Source organism: Vespula vulgaris, chromosome 1, assembly GCF_905475345.1.
Source record: "Vespula vulgaris chromosome 1, iyVesVulg1.1, whole genome shotgun sequence".
Lineage (NCBI taxonomy): Eukaryota > Metazoa > Arthropoda > Insecta > Hymenoptera > Vespidae > Vespula > Vespula vulgaris.
Window position 1 is genome coordinate 908556 of NC_066586.1, and position 21445 is coordinate 930000.

At 30.8% G+C, this 21445-nt stretch overlaps 2 protein-coding genes across 8 annotated transcripts in view; one reads left to right on the forward strand and one right to left on the reverse strand.

Annotated features, from left to right (window-relative positions):
• The first annotated feature begins 659 nt into the window (after positions 1 to 659).
• On the forward strand, positions 660 to 17546 carry LOC127063585 (uncharacterized). Of its 2 annotated transcripts, none has more exons than XM_050993580.1 (6): positions 660 to 808; positions 1088 to 1187; positions 1986 to 2105; positions 2213 to 2384; positions 2468 to 2584; positions 14660 to 17546. In XM_050993580.1, exons 2-6 carry the CDS (start codon positions 1128 to 1130, stop codon positions 15859 to 15861), a joined length of 1671 nt encoding a protein of 556 aa, XP_050849537.1. In that variant the 5' UTR covers positions 660 to 808; positions 1088 to 1127; the 3' UTR covers positions 15862 to 17546. The 2 variants fall into 2 exon arrangements, with proteins under 2 accessions (XP_050849537.1, XP_050849528.1); XM_050993571.1 differs by lacking the exon at positions 660 to 808 and adding an exon at positions 820 to 979.
• Positions 17547 to 18809: 1263 nt separating this feature from the next.
• The window catches only part of LOC127063596 (paired box protein Pax-6-like), a 94346-nt gene continuing 91710 nt past the window's right edge, over positions 18810 to 21445 (reverse strand). For all 6 annotated transcript variants that reach the window (XR_007781434.1, XM_050993609.1, XM_050993617.1 and 3 more), the window contains exon 10: positions 18810 to 21445. This exon is cut by the window's right edge and continues 621 nt beyond it. The gene's annotated coding sequence lies outside the window, so the exon portion shown is untranslated.

Below are 21445 nucleotides of genomic sequence, written 5' to 3' on the forward strand. Positions count from 1 at the left end.
CTGTTTTACACATTTGCGAAACTATAATTGACTTACATAATTTCAATGAAAATATTAATCAAATTCCAAGAGTATATTATGTGGTATCAATTCATGCGCCGACACGGAAATATATGGCTTGGTTTAGATTGCTACTGCTATTATATTATTATTATATTATTACTTTTATGTTATTGTTTTTTTTATAGTATAAAAAGTGGGATTATCTTTTCATAGAAAGAAATAAGTACATTATCAGTCCTAAAATAGTATGTGTAAGATAATATATTTACTTAACGTTCAAAGTGATTTGTGTTGGTTTGTGTCAAATACTTTTTATAGAGCTTTCATATTCACACTGCTTTTGTTATATTTACATATTTCAATGCACTTAATATTACTTGGTTATTGTGATATATTTAAGAAAGGAACATTTTTAAAACGACGATAATGTAAAGTTGTTTGAACTTTTAAAGGCATAATAAAGAGAATAAAAAGAATAAAAAAAAAAAAAACAAAAACAAAATACATTTTTCTTTTAAAAATATATTTGATAATCTGTTTAATTTATTTAAACAATGTAATATATTGTTATTTGTTGCAAATGTAATTATTTTATGAAAGTTCTCACGAAAATAATTTTGATTTACCCGCCAAAAACAATCGCGCGCGTTCGATCAATTTCGGAACTATTCGGTACGCGCATCCATCAGCGCCCAGGCGACAGAGTCGTACGGTCGAAATTGACTACCCGAATCGGTGTGAGTGATTTGTGTGTCGGTTACAGCAAGGAGGCAAAAAAGGACTCACGAGGAGTATCATAAGCAACGTAAGTAACAGAATAGCTTTGTAAACAGTTAGAAAAAAGATAAATATAACTATGAAAAACATCGACAACTTTCGAAACTGTGAAATTCAAATATAACCCCAGTAAGATTACAACTGCTGTGTGCCGAGCACGAAAGTACAAGAGATTAAGAATCATGTTTCGTACTAAATGGTAACATTTCTCTCTGTGATATTTTTTATATCTCGTCTTTCATTGCACCCTTTCGTTATTCGAGAACGGACAGAAGTTATAACGATTTGACTTTGATTTGTTTTCTAGCAAAGAACACGATCACTCATCGTTTTATCGGTTCTTGCAAATGGAGCACAGTCACAAGAACACCGATTGCTACTTTTTCTATTATTCTACATGCAAAAAGGTAAGCCCATTTTTGTTTCCTCCGAGCTAATGCTTATCGTATTCTACAGTACTATGGTTATAACAGTACTTTTCAGATTTTTCTCCCATATTGCTTAACTTTCGTAAACGTCGCAAGGTTAGGTCGGCCATGTTGAAGCCATATTGTGCGATACTTCCCTTTTCGCAAAATTTGTGTTCTTATATTTTTTTTTTATTTATCGTCCACGAGAACAAAGCATACTGTTTTTTACTAATCTATTGTAAGATCAATAATCAAAATGTCTCGTCGAACATGCTCGATTACGATCGTTGTACTGTACTTATTTCATGAATTATAAAGTAAATTTAATGCTGAACAATTTTACTGTTTAATTAAGAGTAAGTGAAATATAATGATGATAATATTTACAGGAATACACGATTTTTACAATATTTCAGATATTAAATAATTAACAATATTTTTTGTTAATGTAATATCATCGTAAAGTATTGGTAAACTGTAAATTTTACGATGATATAAAAAGTCAGTTGTCATACAACCAAAAATAACAGTCGTGTTATCGTGTTGCTTCCAGTATATAATCTTTGAGTACTGTAAGCGTTTAATAAATGTGTATATATATATATGTATGTATATATGTATACACATACATTAGAACTACATATATATGTGCATATACATACACACACATATATATATGCATATTATACATATATACATATACACAAGGACTATAAATAAGCAATATATAAATTTTATTATTGTTTATGAAATACATAGTCATTTTATTTATCAATATTTGCTTCTATTTCTCAGGGTGATCTCTGTCCATTTAGACATGAACCGTCTGCTTTGGGTTGCGAAACGATGTGCTCCTATTGGCAGCAGGGTAATTGCCTTAATGAGCATTGTAGCTTTAGGCATATGGAATTGAAAGTAAGTGTACATTTGAATAAAATTTGTATTGTTTCATAATGTACAACGTATTAACTATTCTTCAAGCAGATATTGTAGATTTACTAATTCGTTCGCTTGATACTTAGAAAAACCGCAAATCAATTCCATGCTACTGGGAAACACAGCCTGGTGGTTGCAGAAAACCACATTGTCCTTTCCTGCACAAGAATGTACGAACTATATATGATCCGATTAATCCAGTCAAGACAGCCGAGGTAACGTCGAAACCCATCAATCAGGATTGGGTAAATCGTCAGGGTAAGTTATTGTCCTATAAATGTTGTGACATTATGTTTTTAGGTTATGTTATCTCATTTTATCTTATACATTTAATCTTACAGATGATACAAAGTACGACACAAGCAGTGCAGAATCAGATCAAGGTAGGGGAAGCAGCGAAGCTGGCAGTTTCATTGGTAGTCCAGCTGTCGATCCTCTTATCGTCAAATTTGGAGAAGGTATGAGGCTTTACTAGCCCCCCCGTCCATCTTTCAATGTACATTATCTTACACCAGGTACTCTCTCCCTTCCATCCAGCCTGCAGACAAATTTGAATCTCCCAAACGCGCTCAGCATTCCAAACAATCTGACAATCCCAAACAACGTTCCTAATAGTCTTGGCATTCCTAGTAACATCACCGTTACAAATAATCTAAATGTACAACAGCCATCGGTACAGAATTCACAGCCTTCTCCTTGTCATCACGCGTTAACTTATCCTCATCAACCAAATTTACATTCGCATTCTCCTGGTCAATCTTTATCTCCTCTACAAAACCAACAAAATTCTTCGCTTCTTCAACAAACGTCGTTTTCACCTATACATACGCAGCAAACTCCCCAGCCTCAAACATCAAGATTTCCCTTTCCATTTCTCGGTATTACATCATATAGAAGGTTTTAAAGCTGTTAAAGTGTATAGATAACAGCAGTATAGGTCGTTTTTCTTACTCATTGGTTATAGCAAAATAATATTTTCTCTAATCTCCAAAATTAATCATTTAGAGATTTGTGTTTTTTATTTATGAATTAATTCATATATTCAACAGATACAGAGGTGAAACGAAATAATAATAATAGAGGGAAAATATTTTTTTGCTACCAATGATCGATATTAATAATAAGTATATTCGTTTTCTCGTGGCAAAAGATACGAAAGAATTTTGTGTCAATTCTATACGATAATTTTCATTAAGAAATAATCAGAAACGATTGATATACATTTCTGATATTCCATCGAGTTTGATTTTTGACAAATTCTGTAAAGCAATAGCACTTTTCTGAGAGAAAGTACAACGTTCATAAAAGAATCGTATTGTATCGCATTAGAGCAAGCGTTCGAAGTATTTGGTGGATGTCATCACGTCTTGTAGGCGCCAGATGACGATGCCAACTCTTTGTAAACGTTTCTTAAGATGTGTTTTCATTTTGCTTTTCAATAATAAAGACCAGATTGCGCAAATTTATATTAGTATAACAAATAATAATAATAATAATAATAATTATAATTATAATAATAATAAATAATAATAATAATAATAAATAATTAATAATAATAATTAATAATAATAATAATAATTAATAATAATAATAATATTAATATTAATAATAATAATATTAATAATATTAATAATAATAAAAAAATAATAATAATATTAATAATAATAATAATATTAATAATAATAATATTAATAATAATAATAATTATAATAATAATATAGTCGAAATGAAAGTTCGAAAGAGATAAATAGTACTTACTTAATGTGTACGTGTTCCAAATGAGACCTGGTCGATTCTCATATCGAGGTCTTTATTATTGGACACAATATTATAGTTCGCTGGATATAAAGTTAGTTATTTATTAATACAACCCTCTTAGCAAATTTCTCTGCATATCACATAAATATGATGATTGATTTGAAATAATTAAAAGAGTACAGCTTAAGATACGGCGCGCTTAATAATTTATCATAAAATAATGTTTGTTAATTTTTTCTATATTTAATTATATATTCTTTGAACTGATTTAAAAATATTCGTAAACACAAAGAGAAAAGAAAAGAAAACAAAAAAAGAAAAAAAAGTGAAAGAGATAATATATATATATATATATATATATATATATATATATATATATATATATTATGCTAATCACGAGGAAGAGGGATAACACGCAACATTTAGATCACTTCGATTTAATTCGGCTTTAACGCGAGATATAGTACGAATTGGCACTGTTCTAACGTTTTCTTATTCGGGAACATAGTAGTACTCGGTTAACGAAAAGTTAATAATATTTGCGCGAGAGCACTGAGCTTTGTCGATCGTAAAGAAAAGAAAGAAAGAAAGAAAAAAAAAAGTTGTAAAAAAGAATTTAACAAAAAAAAAAATGAAATTTATTATTATTATTATGAGTATCACGAATGAGAAAGTCACTGCACCCACTTTTAGGCAGCGCGCTTGCATATTTTCCATGAAAAGAAACTGTAGAAGTGACTATGAATTTTTCCAGGGGCTGCTATATCTAAACTTTGCCTGTAGCCCTCTAAACCGCCTATGGCTATCTTTCTCCAGCTGTGTGCAGTGCGATGAAGCCCGAATAATCCCAGTGGTGTTAATAGCAAAAAAAAAAAAAGAAAAGAAACCGCAGCTCGAAGCGCCTACGCGCGTGTGGGTCTCTTCATCGCTCTGTAAAATGAATATCGAACAAAAAAAAAAAAAAGCAGAAAATTTGTTTACTGGATGAAGAAGAAGATAGCTATGGGTCGTCGCTTTGCCACGCATACGTGTTGCACTTAAGAAAAAAAAAAGAAAAAAAAATAATAAAAAATGAAACCAAAAAAAAAATAAACAAAACCAAACAAAACGATAAAAAAAAAATAACGAATTAAAAAGAAAAAAAAATTAATAATAACACGAAATTATTAAAACTCTTACCTGCCGTTTACGATTTAAAACGAATGTGTCAGGGCGAAGAGTCAGCCTATTATACGATAGTATCCGATTACCACCTCTCCTTAAAATCATGGCAACTGAGCGAATCGTTGGCCCCTTTACGTTCTCGTTCTCCGAAACAATATAGTAAATGTAATTTCCGATAAGATTGTGTGATGTATTATATCGATTTCCCAGTTTCGAATGGGAAAGAGCTCTATGCCAGAGGCACGACGGATCGAAGAAACGTCGAAGAGAGCATTATCGTCTTATTCGTACATATTTTACATGTAGAGAGAGAAAGAGAGAGAGAGAGAGAGAGAGAAAGAGAGAATAGAGTAACGAATGAATGGAAGAAAGAAAGAAAGAAAAAATGAAAGAAAGAAACGAACAAACAATTAAATTAAGTAAGAGAAAATAAAAAAAGCAGACAAGAAATATTTATAGAAAAATAATTTCACGCGAACGTGAGTGTATGTGTGTACGTACATAATACGTTCGAATAGACGTACGAAATAGATCCATCTTTTCTTTCTTTCTTTCTTTCTTTCTTTCTTTCTAATTCTTCATCTCTCTCCCTCATTATTATTATTATTATTATTATTATTATTATTATTATTATTATTATTATTATTATTATTATTATTATTATATTATTATTATCATCATTATTATTATTATCATTATTATTGTTGTTATTATTATTATTATATATATATCCTTTTTTTATTTAAATTATCACAGTTAATACGGCCGGCTACGTGCCTCTGGCTGGCGCTAAGTGCAATGAGGAATATAAAACACGATAATACGATCTAACATTTGATTAAATGTGCGGATGCGCAAATGGGCGTGTATACACCTTTTATGATATGCATTATGAAAAACTGCATTATTGTACGAAACGCTGTGTGTAACGTGTTAGTGTTAGTAGAAAGAGAGAGAGAGAGAGAAGTGGGGTGGAGAGTGAGTGAGAAATAGAAAGAGAGAGAGAGAGAGAGAAAGAACGAATGCGAATGCGTACGAATCTATGGGGTAGCATGAAAAGAAATATGGGAAGGATAGGAAACGAACATAGTTAGAAGAAAGGAAATTAACAAAAAAAAAAAAAAATAAAAAAAAATAAATAAAAAAAATAAAAAAAAATAAAGTAAAATAAAAAATTAAAAATAGAGAAAAAGTAGGAGAGAGATTGGCGAGAGAGAGAGAAAGAGATATATAAATATACACAATACATACATACATACATACATACATACATACATACATACATACATACATACATACATACATACATACATACATACATACATACATACATACATACATACATACATACATACATACATACATACATACATACATACATACATACATACATACATACATACATACATACATACATACATATAATACACACACACACGATTGATGATATACGTTTTACGAACGAATTCATTTGTAGAATATAAGCAGATGCGGGAAACCAGATACACACATACATACATATATACATAAATACACACATATATACATACATAATACGCATAATAACACAATACATATATACATACGAATGGTCCCAGCCTTGATTTTTAACGCGTGCGCGAGAATAATATATGCCTTCATATGTTTTGGCTTTTCACACGAATTAACGAGTTTTTAACGGCATGGGATTAATAATGTTAAATAATAATAAAAGCTCTCTCAACACAGTGAGATTCGCGCCAGTGATTCGAATTCGGCAGAGCGCAGATCTTTGTTCGGATTCTACCGCGCGAAATGATATAATAAACGCCGTTGTACATTTTACCGTTGTGTGATGTGATTGGGTGTGAGAGGGATGATAGGGGAGGAAGGGGGGGAGAATCCAGGAAAAAATGGCGAATGGCGATGGGGAGAAAGAAACGCGATTATTCATATATTTCTATATATGTGTATCAATATGAATATTATATATGGTGAATAGAATAGATTAGATAAAAGGAGGAAAATGAATAAGATAGCGTTATATCTAACTGGTGTTAGATATAATTAAGCTCTTGTAGAGTGATTCGAAGTTGAAGATCTTGCTGCTTTGAAAATACGAAATTCTGCTTCTGTCTCTCTCTCTCTCTTTTTCTCTGTCTCTCTCTCTCTCTCTCTCTCTCTGTCTGTCTGTCTGTCTGTCTCTTTTCTCTCTTTTTTTCTCGCTCGTTTTTCTCTTCTCTCTCTCTCTCTCTTGCTCTCTCTTTCTCTTTCTCTCTCCCTCTTTTGTCCGAAGACAAGAGAGATCTCTCGATAGTATCGAACCGGCTATTTTTATATACTCGCGATACTTCTTCGCTCATTATTGATTAATGGATGAATCGAGATCCGCGTCTTCGCGAAATGATGATGATAATGCTTATAACGGCGACGACGACGATAACGATGCTGATGATGATGATAATGATGATAATGATAATGATGATGATAACGACGACGATGATGATAATGATGATGATGATGATGATGATGATTTCTTTGATATCTCTACGATAATAAAAAAAAAAAAGAGAAAAAGAAAATGATTTCGATCGATTAAAACAAAACGATCGATGATCGAATTGTGAAATTTCGTGGTCCATGTAATTACAACGTCGACGCGAGATAGAAAAAGGATTATTAATAATCGATCCGATTTAGTGAGCAGCACTTTTTTCACAAAGATATTCAGTCTTTTTTTTTATATTTTTTTCTTGTCATCTATAAACAATTTTTTTCTTTTTCTTTTTCTTTTTCTTCCTTCGCTTCGAGCGTTAAGCAGCGAAAAGGATGTGAAAAAAGGATGAAGAAAGGCAAAAGATACAGCGCGATAATAATCGCTAATCGTCTTCTATCAAAATCGTCTCCTTCTACGTTCAATTACACTAGTAGTCTAAGTTAGTTTTCTTTCTCTCTTTTTCTCTCTTTCTCTCTCTCTCTCTCTCTCTCTCTCTTTATCTCTCTTTTTCTCTCTCTATTTTCTCCATCTCTCGAATCACTCGTTCTCGTAAATAACGAATATCATTCATTTTCTTCTTCTTCTTTGTCTTCTTAACGTCTCTCTCTTATTATCTCTTTCTTTCGTTTTATTTGATTTCAATAAAGATCGTATGAGATAAAAACTTAAGGAGAGGGGGGGACGATTTTGTTAATTATGCTAGAAGTGCCACGAATGAAGTGATAGAGGAAAGAAGAATATGAGAAAAATTATATGTTATATATAAAATTTACAATATATATATATATATATACACATATATATATATATAAAAAAATAAAGTATGTATGTGTATATGTGTGTATGTATATATGTGTATATACTTACGTATACATATATCTATGTATATGTAGGTATATACACATACATATATACACCCAATTTATATCTATCTGTCTATCTATGTATATATATGTATATATATATATGTATATATACATACATATAGATATAATATTACCATGAAAATAAGGTAAACTTATCGATCGTACAAGGATGAACACAAGGAATACACGAGCGGACGTTTAGAAAAGATAAAAACTCGTTCGCCTCCGTCGTGCGGGGAGTTGGGACACGACGGTTTTTCTTCTTTCTTGTGTGCACCGTATAATATTTATATATATTATATATAAAATATAGAGGGGTGGGTGGGTGGGTGGGTGGGTGGGTTTGGTTGGTGTGTAGGCGTGGGCGTAGGGGAGGGGAGGGAAGGGCAAGGGAAGGGGCGAATAGGGAAGGGTAGGGAAGGGAGGGAAGGGGAGAGAGAAGGACACAACACACATCGGCGGCAAATAGGGCCGACCAATCGTGTATATGTACGTTCGCGGTATATAACACAGCCGTGTACGTCGGGATTACGTTTTCAGAATTACGTGGGCTACGTTCGTTTTATCAACGTTTCGAAAATAAATAAATAAATAAAGATGAAGATAAATAAATAAATAAATAAGTAAAAAAGAAAAAAAAACGAACGAACGAACGAACGAACGAACAAACGTTTAACGCGAATGCGGATATCGAAGGGGATGGGACACGGGGGTCGTGCGCGGTACGCGTCTTCGTCGTCTTAGAACGTTTTTGCAATTTTTGCCGCGCGCGTTTCTTTCTTTTTTTTTTCTTTTTTTCTTCTTCTTCTTCTTCGAGAAAGAAATAGCGCGCGCTATGCGCGAGTGGGAGAAAGTAAAAAAGAAAAGGAAAAAGAAAAGGAAAAAAAAAAGAAAAAGAGAAAAAAAAGAAAAAGAAAGGAATAAAAGCTCAACGCGAATCGTGTAGCTCCGTCGTTCTAATCCTAATATCTAATGTACTTTAAAAGACACATTCACCACGTACTCGTTGTACGCGCATTATTATCTTGTCAGAAAATATATTGTCGAAATATTGTCGATATTACACGAGTCGATAAACATTTATCGATCTCTCGTCTATTCTAATAATATTCTTCTCGTTGTTTCTAATACTATTTCTTTTTTTTTCCCTCCCCCCCACACACACACATACATATTAATCGCGATCGATAAAAGTCGATTTTCTCCTCTTTGGCTTTAACGGACGATCAATATTCGCTTCGATATTGTTTTTTTTAATATTTTCTAATTGTTTTTCGTTATATCGTGCCGTTGAAATTGTTTTTGGGAAAAATTAAGGACGCGCACAGTCACGCGATTTTTTTTTTTTCTATTTAAAGGCATCGATACTTTTTGAAACGTATATATATGTATTAGACAGATGATCGTTTCTAATCGTGTTTCTATTAGCGAGCGTGCTCGATCGAACGATCACACAGAGCGAAAAAGATTCTCTATATATCTTATCTGTCCGTTTATAAATATATATGATATATGAGAATGAGAAAAAGAAAGAGAATCGAGCGAGAGAGTAATATGCCGGCATACGAAGCCAAATAAAAATTAGATTTTTGTTTTGTTTTTTTTTTTTTTATTTTTTTTCCCTCGTTTATTCTTAATTATTTATCATTATCGTCATTCGCCATTGTTATAATCTTAAATAATTGTTTTCTTTGCGAATTATTGTTGAAAATTATGATTACGATTATTATAATTATTATTAATATTGTGGTTATTATTATCACGATTATTATTATTATTATTATTATTATTATTATTATTATTATTATTATTATGGTTATTATGGTTATTATTATTATTATTATTGCTATTATTACTGCTACTAATACTATGAGTATCATTATTGTTATTATATGTTATTATAGGCTATCCGACGACGCGCTGAATGAATAATTTAATTTTTTAACACAAAAAGAAAAAAGCGTAAATAATAAAGGCATACGCGCCGGCGCTGTTCGTGAGTTTGAAAGAAGAAAACGGCTTAGAAAAACGAAGAGTGATAAAAAAAAAAAAAAAAAAAAAAGAAAAAAAAACATATAACAAGAAAAGAAAAGAAGAAAATAAAATGCCGCTTTTTCTAATTTCGATTGATAATTATCGAATATTTCGTCATCTTCTCACTGTATACGATTATCGATTTTCATGTCGATTCCGGATGGCCTGTCGTTTTGTCGCAAAATTGCGTGCATTTCTTTTTTTGTTCGGTATGATTTATTTTCTCTCTTCTCCTATCTATCTCTTTCTTTCTCTCTTTATCTACCTATCTATCTATCTATCTATTTATCTATGCATCTATCTATTTATCTATCCATCTATCTCACTCTCTCTTCTTCTCTCTCTCTCTTTCTCTTTCTCTCTTGGCACGATATAAAAAGAAAAGAAAAGAAGAAAAAAAAAAAATAAATAAATAAGTAGCTCGATCTTCGACGGATCATTTTCGCTCAATTCTTCGACGGATCATTTTTGCTCGATCCTTCGACGGATCATTTTTTCTCGCTCGTATTACCAGAGTACGTTCGCATAAAGTTATAGCCTTTTAATCCGGGATACGATATATAAGAAATTAAGAAAAAGAGACAAACTACAATGACAAAAACAACATAACAGCAGCAACAACAACAACAACAACAACAACAATAATAACAATAACAAATTGCGCGTAAGAAAAATCGACAATCGATAATTCGTTCCGGAAAAAATTTCCTGTGTGCTCTATTTCTCTCTTTTTTTTTTTTTAATATTTATAAATAAATATAAATATATATATACATATAAATATATATATATATATATGTATATATATATCTGCACATATATAATTGTTTTTTCGTCCGCGAGAGTACATACAAATCTACGATCTATAGTAATTCTAACTTTTTCTCTCTTCTTCTTCTTAATCTTCTTAAACTTCTTCATCATCTTCTTCTTCTTCTTCTTCTTCTTCTTCTTCTTCTTCTTCTTCTCCTTCATCATTTTCTTTATTTTCTGCGTCTGAGAGGAATCGACTCTATGATCGTGCGAGAAGAAGAAATTTTGTGTGCAGCTCACGCGACGACGAACGCACCCGTTCGCGGTAGCTTTCATTTTGATGAACCCTTGTTCCGCGTGTGAAACACAAACAGTGAATGTGTGCGCGTGCGTGTGCCTGTGTGTGTATGTGTGCCTGGGTGTGTGTCGTGTGCGTGTGTGTGTATGTGTACGTTGAGCGTTCTCGTGTTGTTGCGTTTTCTTCTTCTTCTACTTCCTACTATTTTATGAGATTCGGTGCGAGCATACTTATATATATATATATATATACATATATATATATATATGTATATATATATTAAATATTATATATATATGATATAATTTCCTTAATTGATAACGTGATGGTAACGTGCGAGTACGTTGCTATTATTTTGCAAGTAGCTCGATAAAGAAACCAAAAAAAAAAGATAAATAAATAAATAAATAAATAAATAAAAAATAATAATAATAATGAAAAAAAAAATAAAAATAAAATACTTTTCTCTGCCCCCTAAGAAGAAAAAAAAAATGGCGTAAAAAAATCGAGTGCGTTCGTCGTCGCGTCGGCTCTTCGAGGAGATGAGTACGTAAGAATATTTCTATCGTACGTATATATATATATATAAATATATATATATATTTTTTTCATATATATATGTATATATATATGTATATACGTACGTTTGTGGGAGAGGTGGCGTGGAAAAGGAAAGAAAAAAAAAAAGATAGAACGACATAAATAACAAGATAACAAAAAAAAAGAAAATAAAAATAAAAAAAAAAACGACACTCCCACTCTCCGTGCCCTTTTTCCTAGTGAAACACACACAACCGAAAGGGGTTTAAACGTATAGAGAGAAAAGAATTATAATGCTAAAATACACGCGATGCGCTATTATTATATGAATCGATGTAAGCGAAATGAAAATTAATACTTTTCATTGAGATGGTATTTGGATTTCAATAAACTTGGTACCTCGAAAGAAATAACACCGAGTAGTATATAAATTTTAAATATCAGCAAGTACGACCATATATATATATATATATATATATATATATATATATATATATGTATATATATATTATAGTGATTACTATAGTAATTAATTAAATTAATCGATCGATCGATTCAAGAGAACGAACACGATTGGAAGAATCACGAATATTTCGCGAGACCTTCTTTATGAAGGACATTTATTCTTTTTTTTTTTAGAATATATATATATATATATATATATATGTATATATATTTTTTATTTATATATATTATATATATTTTATTTATGTATATTATATATATATATACACACACATATATATATATTCTCGAAGAAACATTCATTTTGTTATATTGTTATTATTATTGAATTTTTTTTATTTCTTTTTTCTAATTTTCTCTCTTACTCTTCTCGACGCATTCTCAAATTCCAACAAATCCCTGTGCTTTCACGTTTCGTTTCGTTCCATCGTTATCGTATTGTCTCGTTGCGTGACTAACAATTGGAGAAACATTTTTTTTTTTTCATCGATTATACTCTCCCCTTGTTCCATCGCTTTCTACAAATCCTAAATTTTGTTCTTTTTTTTTTAATATTTTTTTCTTTTCTTTCTCCTACCTCTTTCGTCTTTTCCCTCATCGCTTCTTCTAATGATTATGATGACAATAATATCCAATAATAATTAATGATTTTCGCAAAAATAAAATAAAAATATAAAAAAAAAAAGCAGTAACGCTTATTATTATACTTACTCGTGAAAGAAAGCAGAGTGTTTGTGACTTGTAAATTTTCTTAAGATGATTCAGTTGTTATCGAAGATTCCGAAGAGAAACGAACCGAATCTGTTCGAGCTGACGACGGAGGGAAGAAAATGTGATCGTAAAACCGTGGAATAAAGTCCTTCCTAACACTTATCATCGGAGAACGATGTGCGAGCCACTACTTCTCGTATACCCTTCTGGATTGTGAGTGATTGAAAGAGGAGAAACGACACGGGATATTAGTTTAGACGTATGGAACGACCGGAAATGTATACATATATAAAATATCTTCTATAAGTTAAGGAACAAAAATAACAAATAAAAATATATAAATGTGTATAGAAAAAAAAATACAAAAACGAAATACGCAAACGAAAAAATAATAAAAAAAAAAATTAAAGGTAATCGAATAGATGAGAAATATATATATGTGTATATATAAATATGTATATATATATATAAACAAGTCAATATATATGTGTGTGTATATATATATATATATTATATTTAAAAAAAATTAAAAGTTAACTCAAGTCTAATGGCAGCCGAAGAGATTGACTGACCAAAAGGAGAGGCGGATACGGTGTATTGGCTCTTCGTTGTTTACTCTTCGAGGATCTCTCTGTCTCACGAACGAATAAAAATATAAAAGCAAAACAGAACAAAGTATATATATATATAAATAAATAAAAAAAAAACGAACGAACAAAGAAAATTAATCGAACAATATTAATCCAAGTGTTTGGGAATAAATCTTATAGAAATCTATATAGTATCGAAGCGACGAAGAGAGTGGCTACAGTCGAAGTCCCCTGTAAAAAAGAAAAAAAAAAAATCATCCCTTATCAAAGTCTTACGATTACAATTTTTCTCGAATATCGAGTCGAAGAGTTTGGAGAAGCGATAAAAGAATGCGAGAGAAAGAGGTTGGTTGGAGACGCATGCCAAAGAAAAAAAAAAAAAACAGCAACAGCAACGATCGAACAAAACAAAAAATACATAAATAAATAAGTAAATAAATAAATAAATAAATAAATAAATAAATAAAAAATAGAGTATAAAATAGAGATGTCATAAAATGGGAAGACAAAATCGTCCTTAAGAATCTTAATTAAGCTCCCAGAAAAGGCGGGAAAGATAGAGAAAAAAAAATCTGAACGATGGAACACATACTGCTACATACATACATACATACGTACATACATATATATATATATACATATATCTATATATCTATATGTATATATATGTATATATGTGTATATATATATAAAAATAAATATAAATATAATATATCTAACGAAACGAATATATATATATAAAAAAAAAGCCCATAGGAGACGTACAGACCAGGGAGAGAGAGAGAGAGAGAGAGAGAGAGAAAACGATACGTCGCGCGGCCCTTTTTTCGAAATCGACATAAACTGCAACTCTCGTTCTTTCATGTTCTTTCTTGCAGAGTCGGACAATGAAAGCGTACCGTCACCCATAAAGACGCAACCACAACCAAGGGTGCCCTACTGCAAGACCTACGAGGAGATCAGGCTAGAGGAGATACAAGCGGAAAGTGCTGCATATTATTCATACGAGGCTGATGATGATCGTCCTGTTGGCGAGCATTCAATAAGAAAAGTTAATTCGGCAGTTACGAGCCAGGATACAACGGGTGTCGCTAATAAAACCAGACGAGTTATAGCGGCTACTCGTGATATTAGGAGAAAGATTCGGATCGATCCGAAATTAATAGGGACGATCGAAATTAGTAATAAGGACGAATCGTCGTTAGAAAAGAAGAATAAGGACGATACGAACGAGTTGAATTTTCAGGTCTTGTCATTGGAAGAAATACGTCGGCGTAAGAGACGAAAAGCATTGATGTTGCAAGACGTTGAAATATTCGAGAACGTAGAATCCGATCGATCGAAAAGATCGAAGGACGAAAGGACTCCAACCAATGATCGCTCGAAAGATCCTGTTAAAACGTTAACCGTAATACGTGCGTCTAACGTGGCTCTACCAACGAGAGGTGTTAAGAGATTCTTAGAAAAAGACAAAGAGATTATCGTTGAATCCGCTGACGAAGGTCGTAGAGTTAAACCTAAATTAGAGGATTCTAATGAACGCGTGACGAATGTACCACCCGTTAGACTACGAAGATCACCAAAAAGATATTCTACGAACGTAGCCAATGTATCGGGCCAAGAAATTTTGTCGAAGATTTTCGATAAAAATATTCGTGACACCTGTTTGCCAAGCGATGTTAACGAGCAAATTGATAATGAGATTGAAAGGGATGACGAAGGGAATAGGGATAACGTACAGTCGAGACTTCTCGAAAATCTCGACGTTAGAGTTAACGTTAGAGAACATCGCGAGGAAACGTTGAATAATTCCGGTAGAAAGAACGAGGTCGAGGTCAGATTATGCGACAGCAGTACGGACGAGGAACGAATGGGAATCGACGAAGGTGCGACGATTCAAGAACAAAAGGAAACTAAATCTGTTATAATGGATACCATAATGGAGGATTCGAAAGCTAGCCGACTTTCGTGTGACAGTTTATTAACCATCAACGAGGACGAGTATCTTATGCTCGATACTGCATCCGATGATATTCTCAAGGACATTGATGCACTGCTCAAGGACAAACCAGTGCTTTGAACTAACATCTCGGATATTTTATTGGACGAAGTCTTTAGTACTTAAGTTTCTCTTTCTCTTCTTCTTCTTCTTCTTCTTCTTCTTCTTCTTTCTCCTCGTCCTCTTCTTTTTTCTTCTTCTTCTTCCTTCTCTTCATCTTATCTCCTTTACCTTCTTCGTATGGACGACACAGACGGAAGAAAAAAAGTAAAGAAGAAAGAAACGGGATCTTTCGAACAATTTCGTTTTCTCCCGTTTATCATCTTCCATATTTTTCTTTTACTTCCAATTTCGAAGGGTTCAAACATTTTTCAGGATTTCTTCACTGATTGATATTTATCTATCTATCTATCTATCTATCTATCTATCTATCTATCTATCTATCTATCTATCTATCTATCTATCTATCTTTCACTTTCTATTTTTATCGTTATTCTTAGATGATTAGATCTATTTGAAACGATATGTACTTTTATACTATTAGAATTCGTTCTAATATTTCTGCTATATTAGCGGTAGATACAGATATGATGGAGATATATAACTTCGTTTATATACGTATGTAAGTATCTACATCGTGGAAGATCTCGAATGACGAAGATAATGTTAATTAACTAATATTTATAAATTCGTCTATTGTGTCGTCATCGTTTTCGTTTTCTCATCGATGGATCGAAGTAAATTATCTATATTATTATTACCAGTAATAGTTCGTTCGAAAATTTTCTTTACTCGAAGAGAAACTAATATTTAATACCTAAGCGTCGAGGCGTTGTTTAAAAGTATAGTGTAATAATTCTATACACACATACATACACACACCACACCACACATAGATACATTGCATGGTTGCATATATTTTTACGCGTGACATGTAGGTAAAATAATATAGTTTGTAGAATAGGACGCATTATTATTCTCGATGATCGGTGCAATTTATTAACGAAACGGATGCATTTTTGCATTTTTAGTACTTTTCCTTTTTTTTCTCTCTCTCTTTTCTTTTTTCTTTTCCTTTTTTTTTTTATTTGTTTATTTGTCTTCTAACAAACGTTTCATATCATTGACTAATTATTAAATCGTTTTATCGGATTATGGAGCTGCTTACCCTTTTTTTTTTCTTTTTTCTTCTTTTTTTTTCTTTTTTAAATAATATCTTAATAGTTTTGTTTTGTTTTGTTTTGTTTTTCTTTGCTCTTTTTTATTTCTTGACTTTATTACAAGCTATTATCAATCGGTCGTAAATCATAGTCGAAGAAAAAAAATGGTAAGTAAATTGGTTCGATTTGATGTTGAAGTATATTTGGAAAATCTTTTTCCAAATTTTACAATAATCATTACTACGATTATTTTTGTCGTATTTATCTGTACGATCAAGTACTTACACGTTTTCTCGTAATATTACGAGATTATATTTGTACGATATTATTTTTTTAAATCGTTAATAATATACATATATATTCGTCCTTTTGATTATTATTAATTTTTTGTCGATCTTTCTTGATGTTTAATGTAATCAAGGTTATTGTTTTTTAAATCTAATTCGAGATAATTATCGAAAGTACTCGCGTTGTATTTTTTCTTTTTCTTTTCTTTTTTTGCATAGAGAGCAAAAGAAAAAAGAATAGATAACGATATCTTATCGGAGTGCTAACGCACAGATGTAGATTTGTTTCCGAACGAATAAAATTAAAAAAAAAAAAAAAGAAAGAAAAAGAAAAAAAAAGAAAAAAGGATCATATCTCTCTGTTGGAATTTCGTTAGAAAGAAACTTAGATCATTTGTTGTTCTTTTTTGCTGCGTCATCATTTTATGACTCGTTCTCTCATTCTTTGTCTTTCTCTACTTCCCTTTCCGTTTCTCTTTTTTGTCTTCATCGGCAATCAAGAGTATTGTTACAGACATAAAAATAATTATTTTCTTATGATTTCAAAATTTCAATAATATACATAAACACCACATAGTAGACAGACACACACACACAAAATTGCCGATTTTCTTTCTTCTTCTACTTCTTCTTTTTCTTCTTTTTTTAGAGCTAGAGTTTACGTGATTGAAAAACGTATTCTCGACTGAAGAATTGTATAAATAAATTATCGAAGGCCAAGGAAAAAAATATACGATTGTTACATTTGCAAAGTATATATGTCTATGTCTTATACTTTTTTCAACCTTTTTCTCGATTCACTATATGTGTATAAATATATATATATATGTGTGTGTGTGTGTGTATATATATATAAATATTATCTGTACGTAAATATATATATATACATACTTACATATATATACTTACATATATAGATACATACGTGATAGAAGGATTTTGTTTCCTTTCGTTCTCTCGGTTCTTTTTAGAATGCCTCTTCTTGCGGATCTAAAAGTGTTTAGAAAAGGTTAACGTGAAGACAATGAGGTAAGTATCGATTATTTATTAAGGTGATAATCGTGTGAAAAGGAAGCATGCTTTGATGTTAACTAAAGTACATTTCTGGTCCAATGAGCGCGTGTACCAAAAAAGATATTTATACATATGTGTGTGTATATTTTATATATATATATATATATATATATATATATATATGTATATATATATATAATGTAATATACGAGCCAATGATTATAAAAGTGATCTGAGTCATTTGAGATATTAAAAGACATACATATCTCCTTATACGCTGATCTTAAAATTTTTAAAAAATAAATCTACTTAAATACTTTCTTACTTTTTATTTATAGGAAAAATAATTTTTATATAACTCAAAATCTTCAAAGAGATAAATAAAAATTTTAGAATGAAAAATATTCACTTTTATATGATCGTCGACTCGTACGTATCTATGTATATGTATATATTACACAGTTTTGATCCTCGATAGGAAGAAGGAAGTAGGAAAGAAAAAAAGAAGAAATAAAAAGAAAGAATAAAGAAATAAATGAAAATTAAAATAAAAGAAAATAAAGAAAAATTACGAATTCGTGTATGTATATTATTTATCAAGAATTCTCTCATTAATTAAATGCACACACTATTTATTTAGAATGCATAATCGTACGTTTAACATACCTGACCTAAGGGAATCACATTCGCTCGGTTTTTCTCATTTTTTTTCTTTACCATTATTATTATTATTATTATTATTATTATTATTATTATTATTATTATTATTATTACCATTATTATTATTATTACTATTATTATTATTATTACTTGTTATTAATTATTATTATTAATTATCATTATTAATTATTATTAATTATTATTATTATTATTAATATATATATAACTTTTTTTTTTCATTCATTTTGTTTACTCGATCGATCTTGCACCGGAATATAAATTACGAATCGACATTATCAATTATCGCTTCTAGAATTAGGATTCAACTATATGTATATGTATATAAATGACTGACCGATATTCTTACACTGTGTACACGTACATAATAAACGTTCGTCATCGTTGTCGTCATCGTCATCGTCATCGTCTTTGTCATCGTCATCGTCATCGTCATCGTCATCGTCATTTTCGGCTTCTCTCGTTCGTTACATGAATATAAATAATAGCGGTAATGTGTCGACTTAGAAACTATTACTTTATTTTCCTGTGTCTTTATAATGTTTTATTTTTTTTTGTTTTCGTTTTCGTTTTCTTTTCTTTTGTTTGCTTTTTTTTCTTTTTTTTTTTTGCTTCCTTCGTTTATTTCGTCTAACATTTTTATTCGCACTAAAGAAATTTACGAGACGCGATGACGAAAATATCTTTACAAGATCACATCATTTTGTCACGATGAAATTTCTTCGATCGATTTACATATTTCTCTCTCTCTCTCTCTCTCTCTCTCTCTCTCTCTCTCTCTCTCTCTCTCTCTCTCTCTCTCTCTCTCTAACTCGCTCGCTCGCATACTCTCTTTACTAAATTATTTTACAAAGAAGATTGCATAATGCACACTGTCGATACTCGATAGGTCTGACTACATTGCCCTTTTCTCTTTCTTTCTCTCGCTTAAACTTCCTTCTCTATCGCGATTTTAAGTAAGTAGAGATTTTTTATTCTTTTTTTCCCTTTTTTTTTCGTTTTTCTTTCTTTTAAATAGTTCTGTGCGTTATTTTCGATATCGGGTATGAGAGCCGATTTCGTGTTCTGTTGATTTTTTTTTTCTTTTTTTTTTCCTATTTATGAACACGTAAAAGGCAGTTTAAATAGAAGCAACGATCGTCTGTCAAATATTTAGCCCGAGATAAGCGTATGTCACTCAATGTTATGTGAAAATGTGTACGTATGTGTGTATTTGTATGTATGTATGTAATATAAGTAGCAAGTAGTAGTAATAGAGTATACAAGCAAAAAGTGTGTGTAAAGTTCGCGTAAGATTAAACGATATAGCACGCTATGGCATATCAGTTATGGCGTATCGTTAATGGCGTATCTCGCTTTATTTCTGAATTTATTTCCGACGAAAATGATGTTATGTATATGTATATGTATATGTATATGTATATGTATGTGGTTTGCATAGTTCGTATTTCTTATAGTGTGACAACGTACAACGATAAAAAGAAAAAGAAGAACACACACGTAGAACAGACACACAAAAACGTGTTTAAGCTCAGCTGATTTTTTTTCTTTTTTCATTCCTCGCCCTCGCTTTTCTTTTTTTCTTTTTTTTTTTTTTTACCTTTTTCTTTTATCAACTACTACGTAGTAAACATAATTATCAATTGTCATCGCTATGATATATTTATATATTTATATATTTATATATATATATATTTATAATTTTTTTTTTCTTCTTCAATAATTAACCTCTGGTTTGTACCAACTGACGCCACTCGGGCGTAATATTACAATTTTTAACTATCGCACGTACACCCAGAAGATAAAAATTACACGTTCCACGGGGAGGAAAAAGAAAAAACAGAAAACAAAAAATAAAACAAAAAAGAAAATACAAAAACCACTGAAGTTCATTATCGTAATGATGTGACGCGTGTTCGAGAGTAAAATTCGCAGCCGGTGGTGAGTTTTCGACGATAGAAAGAAAAAGGACTCGACTTAATCCTTGACGTTTTCATTTATGTATGATATGACATATGCATTACATAAACTATGGTTTATAGAGTATTATGTTTAATTTATTAAATTATAGTACTAGAGTACTAACTAAATTATAGTACTTATAAAATACTATAGTTTATATTTCACATAGTATTTAAAAAAAAAAGAAATACTACAGTTTATATTTCAACATAGTATTTCTCAAATACTATAGTTTATACTTCTCATAGTACTTTTGAAATAATACTACAGCTCATGTTACACATAGTATTTTATAAACACTATGATTTATATTTAACGTTGTACTTAAAAAAAAAAAAATACTATAGCTCATATTTCACATAGTATTTCTCAAATACTATGATTTATATTTAACATAGTACTTAAAAAAATACTACACTTTATAATTCACATAGTAATATAATTCTACGTGAAAGTAGAGTTAAGTCGTGATTTCTAATTACAACATAAAGCATACCGAAAATGCAATCTCGTTTAATATGCTAAATGCACTACCATAGTATGCTAGTTTAAAGTTTATTCGAA

What these genes read in the sequence shown, in the direction of transcription:
- LOC127063585 (XM_050993571.1), top strand. An exon ending in ATTATTCTACATGCAAAAAG is followed by an intron (nt 1,188 to 1,985) that starts GTAAGCCCATTT and finishes TCTATTTCTCAG; the next exon opens with GGTGATCTCTGTCCATTTAG. An exon ending in GGATTGGGTAAATCGTCAGG is followed by an intron (nt 2,385 to 2,467) that starts GTAAGTTATTGT and finishes TTAATCTTACAG; the next exon opens with ATGATACAAAGTACGACACA.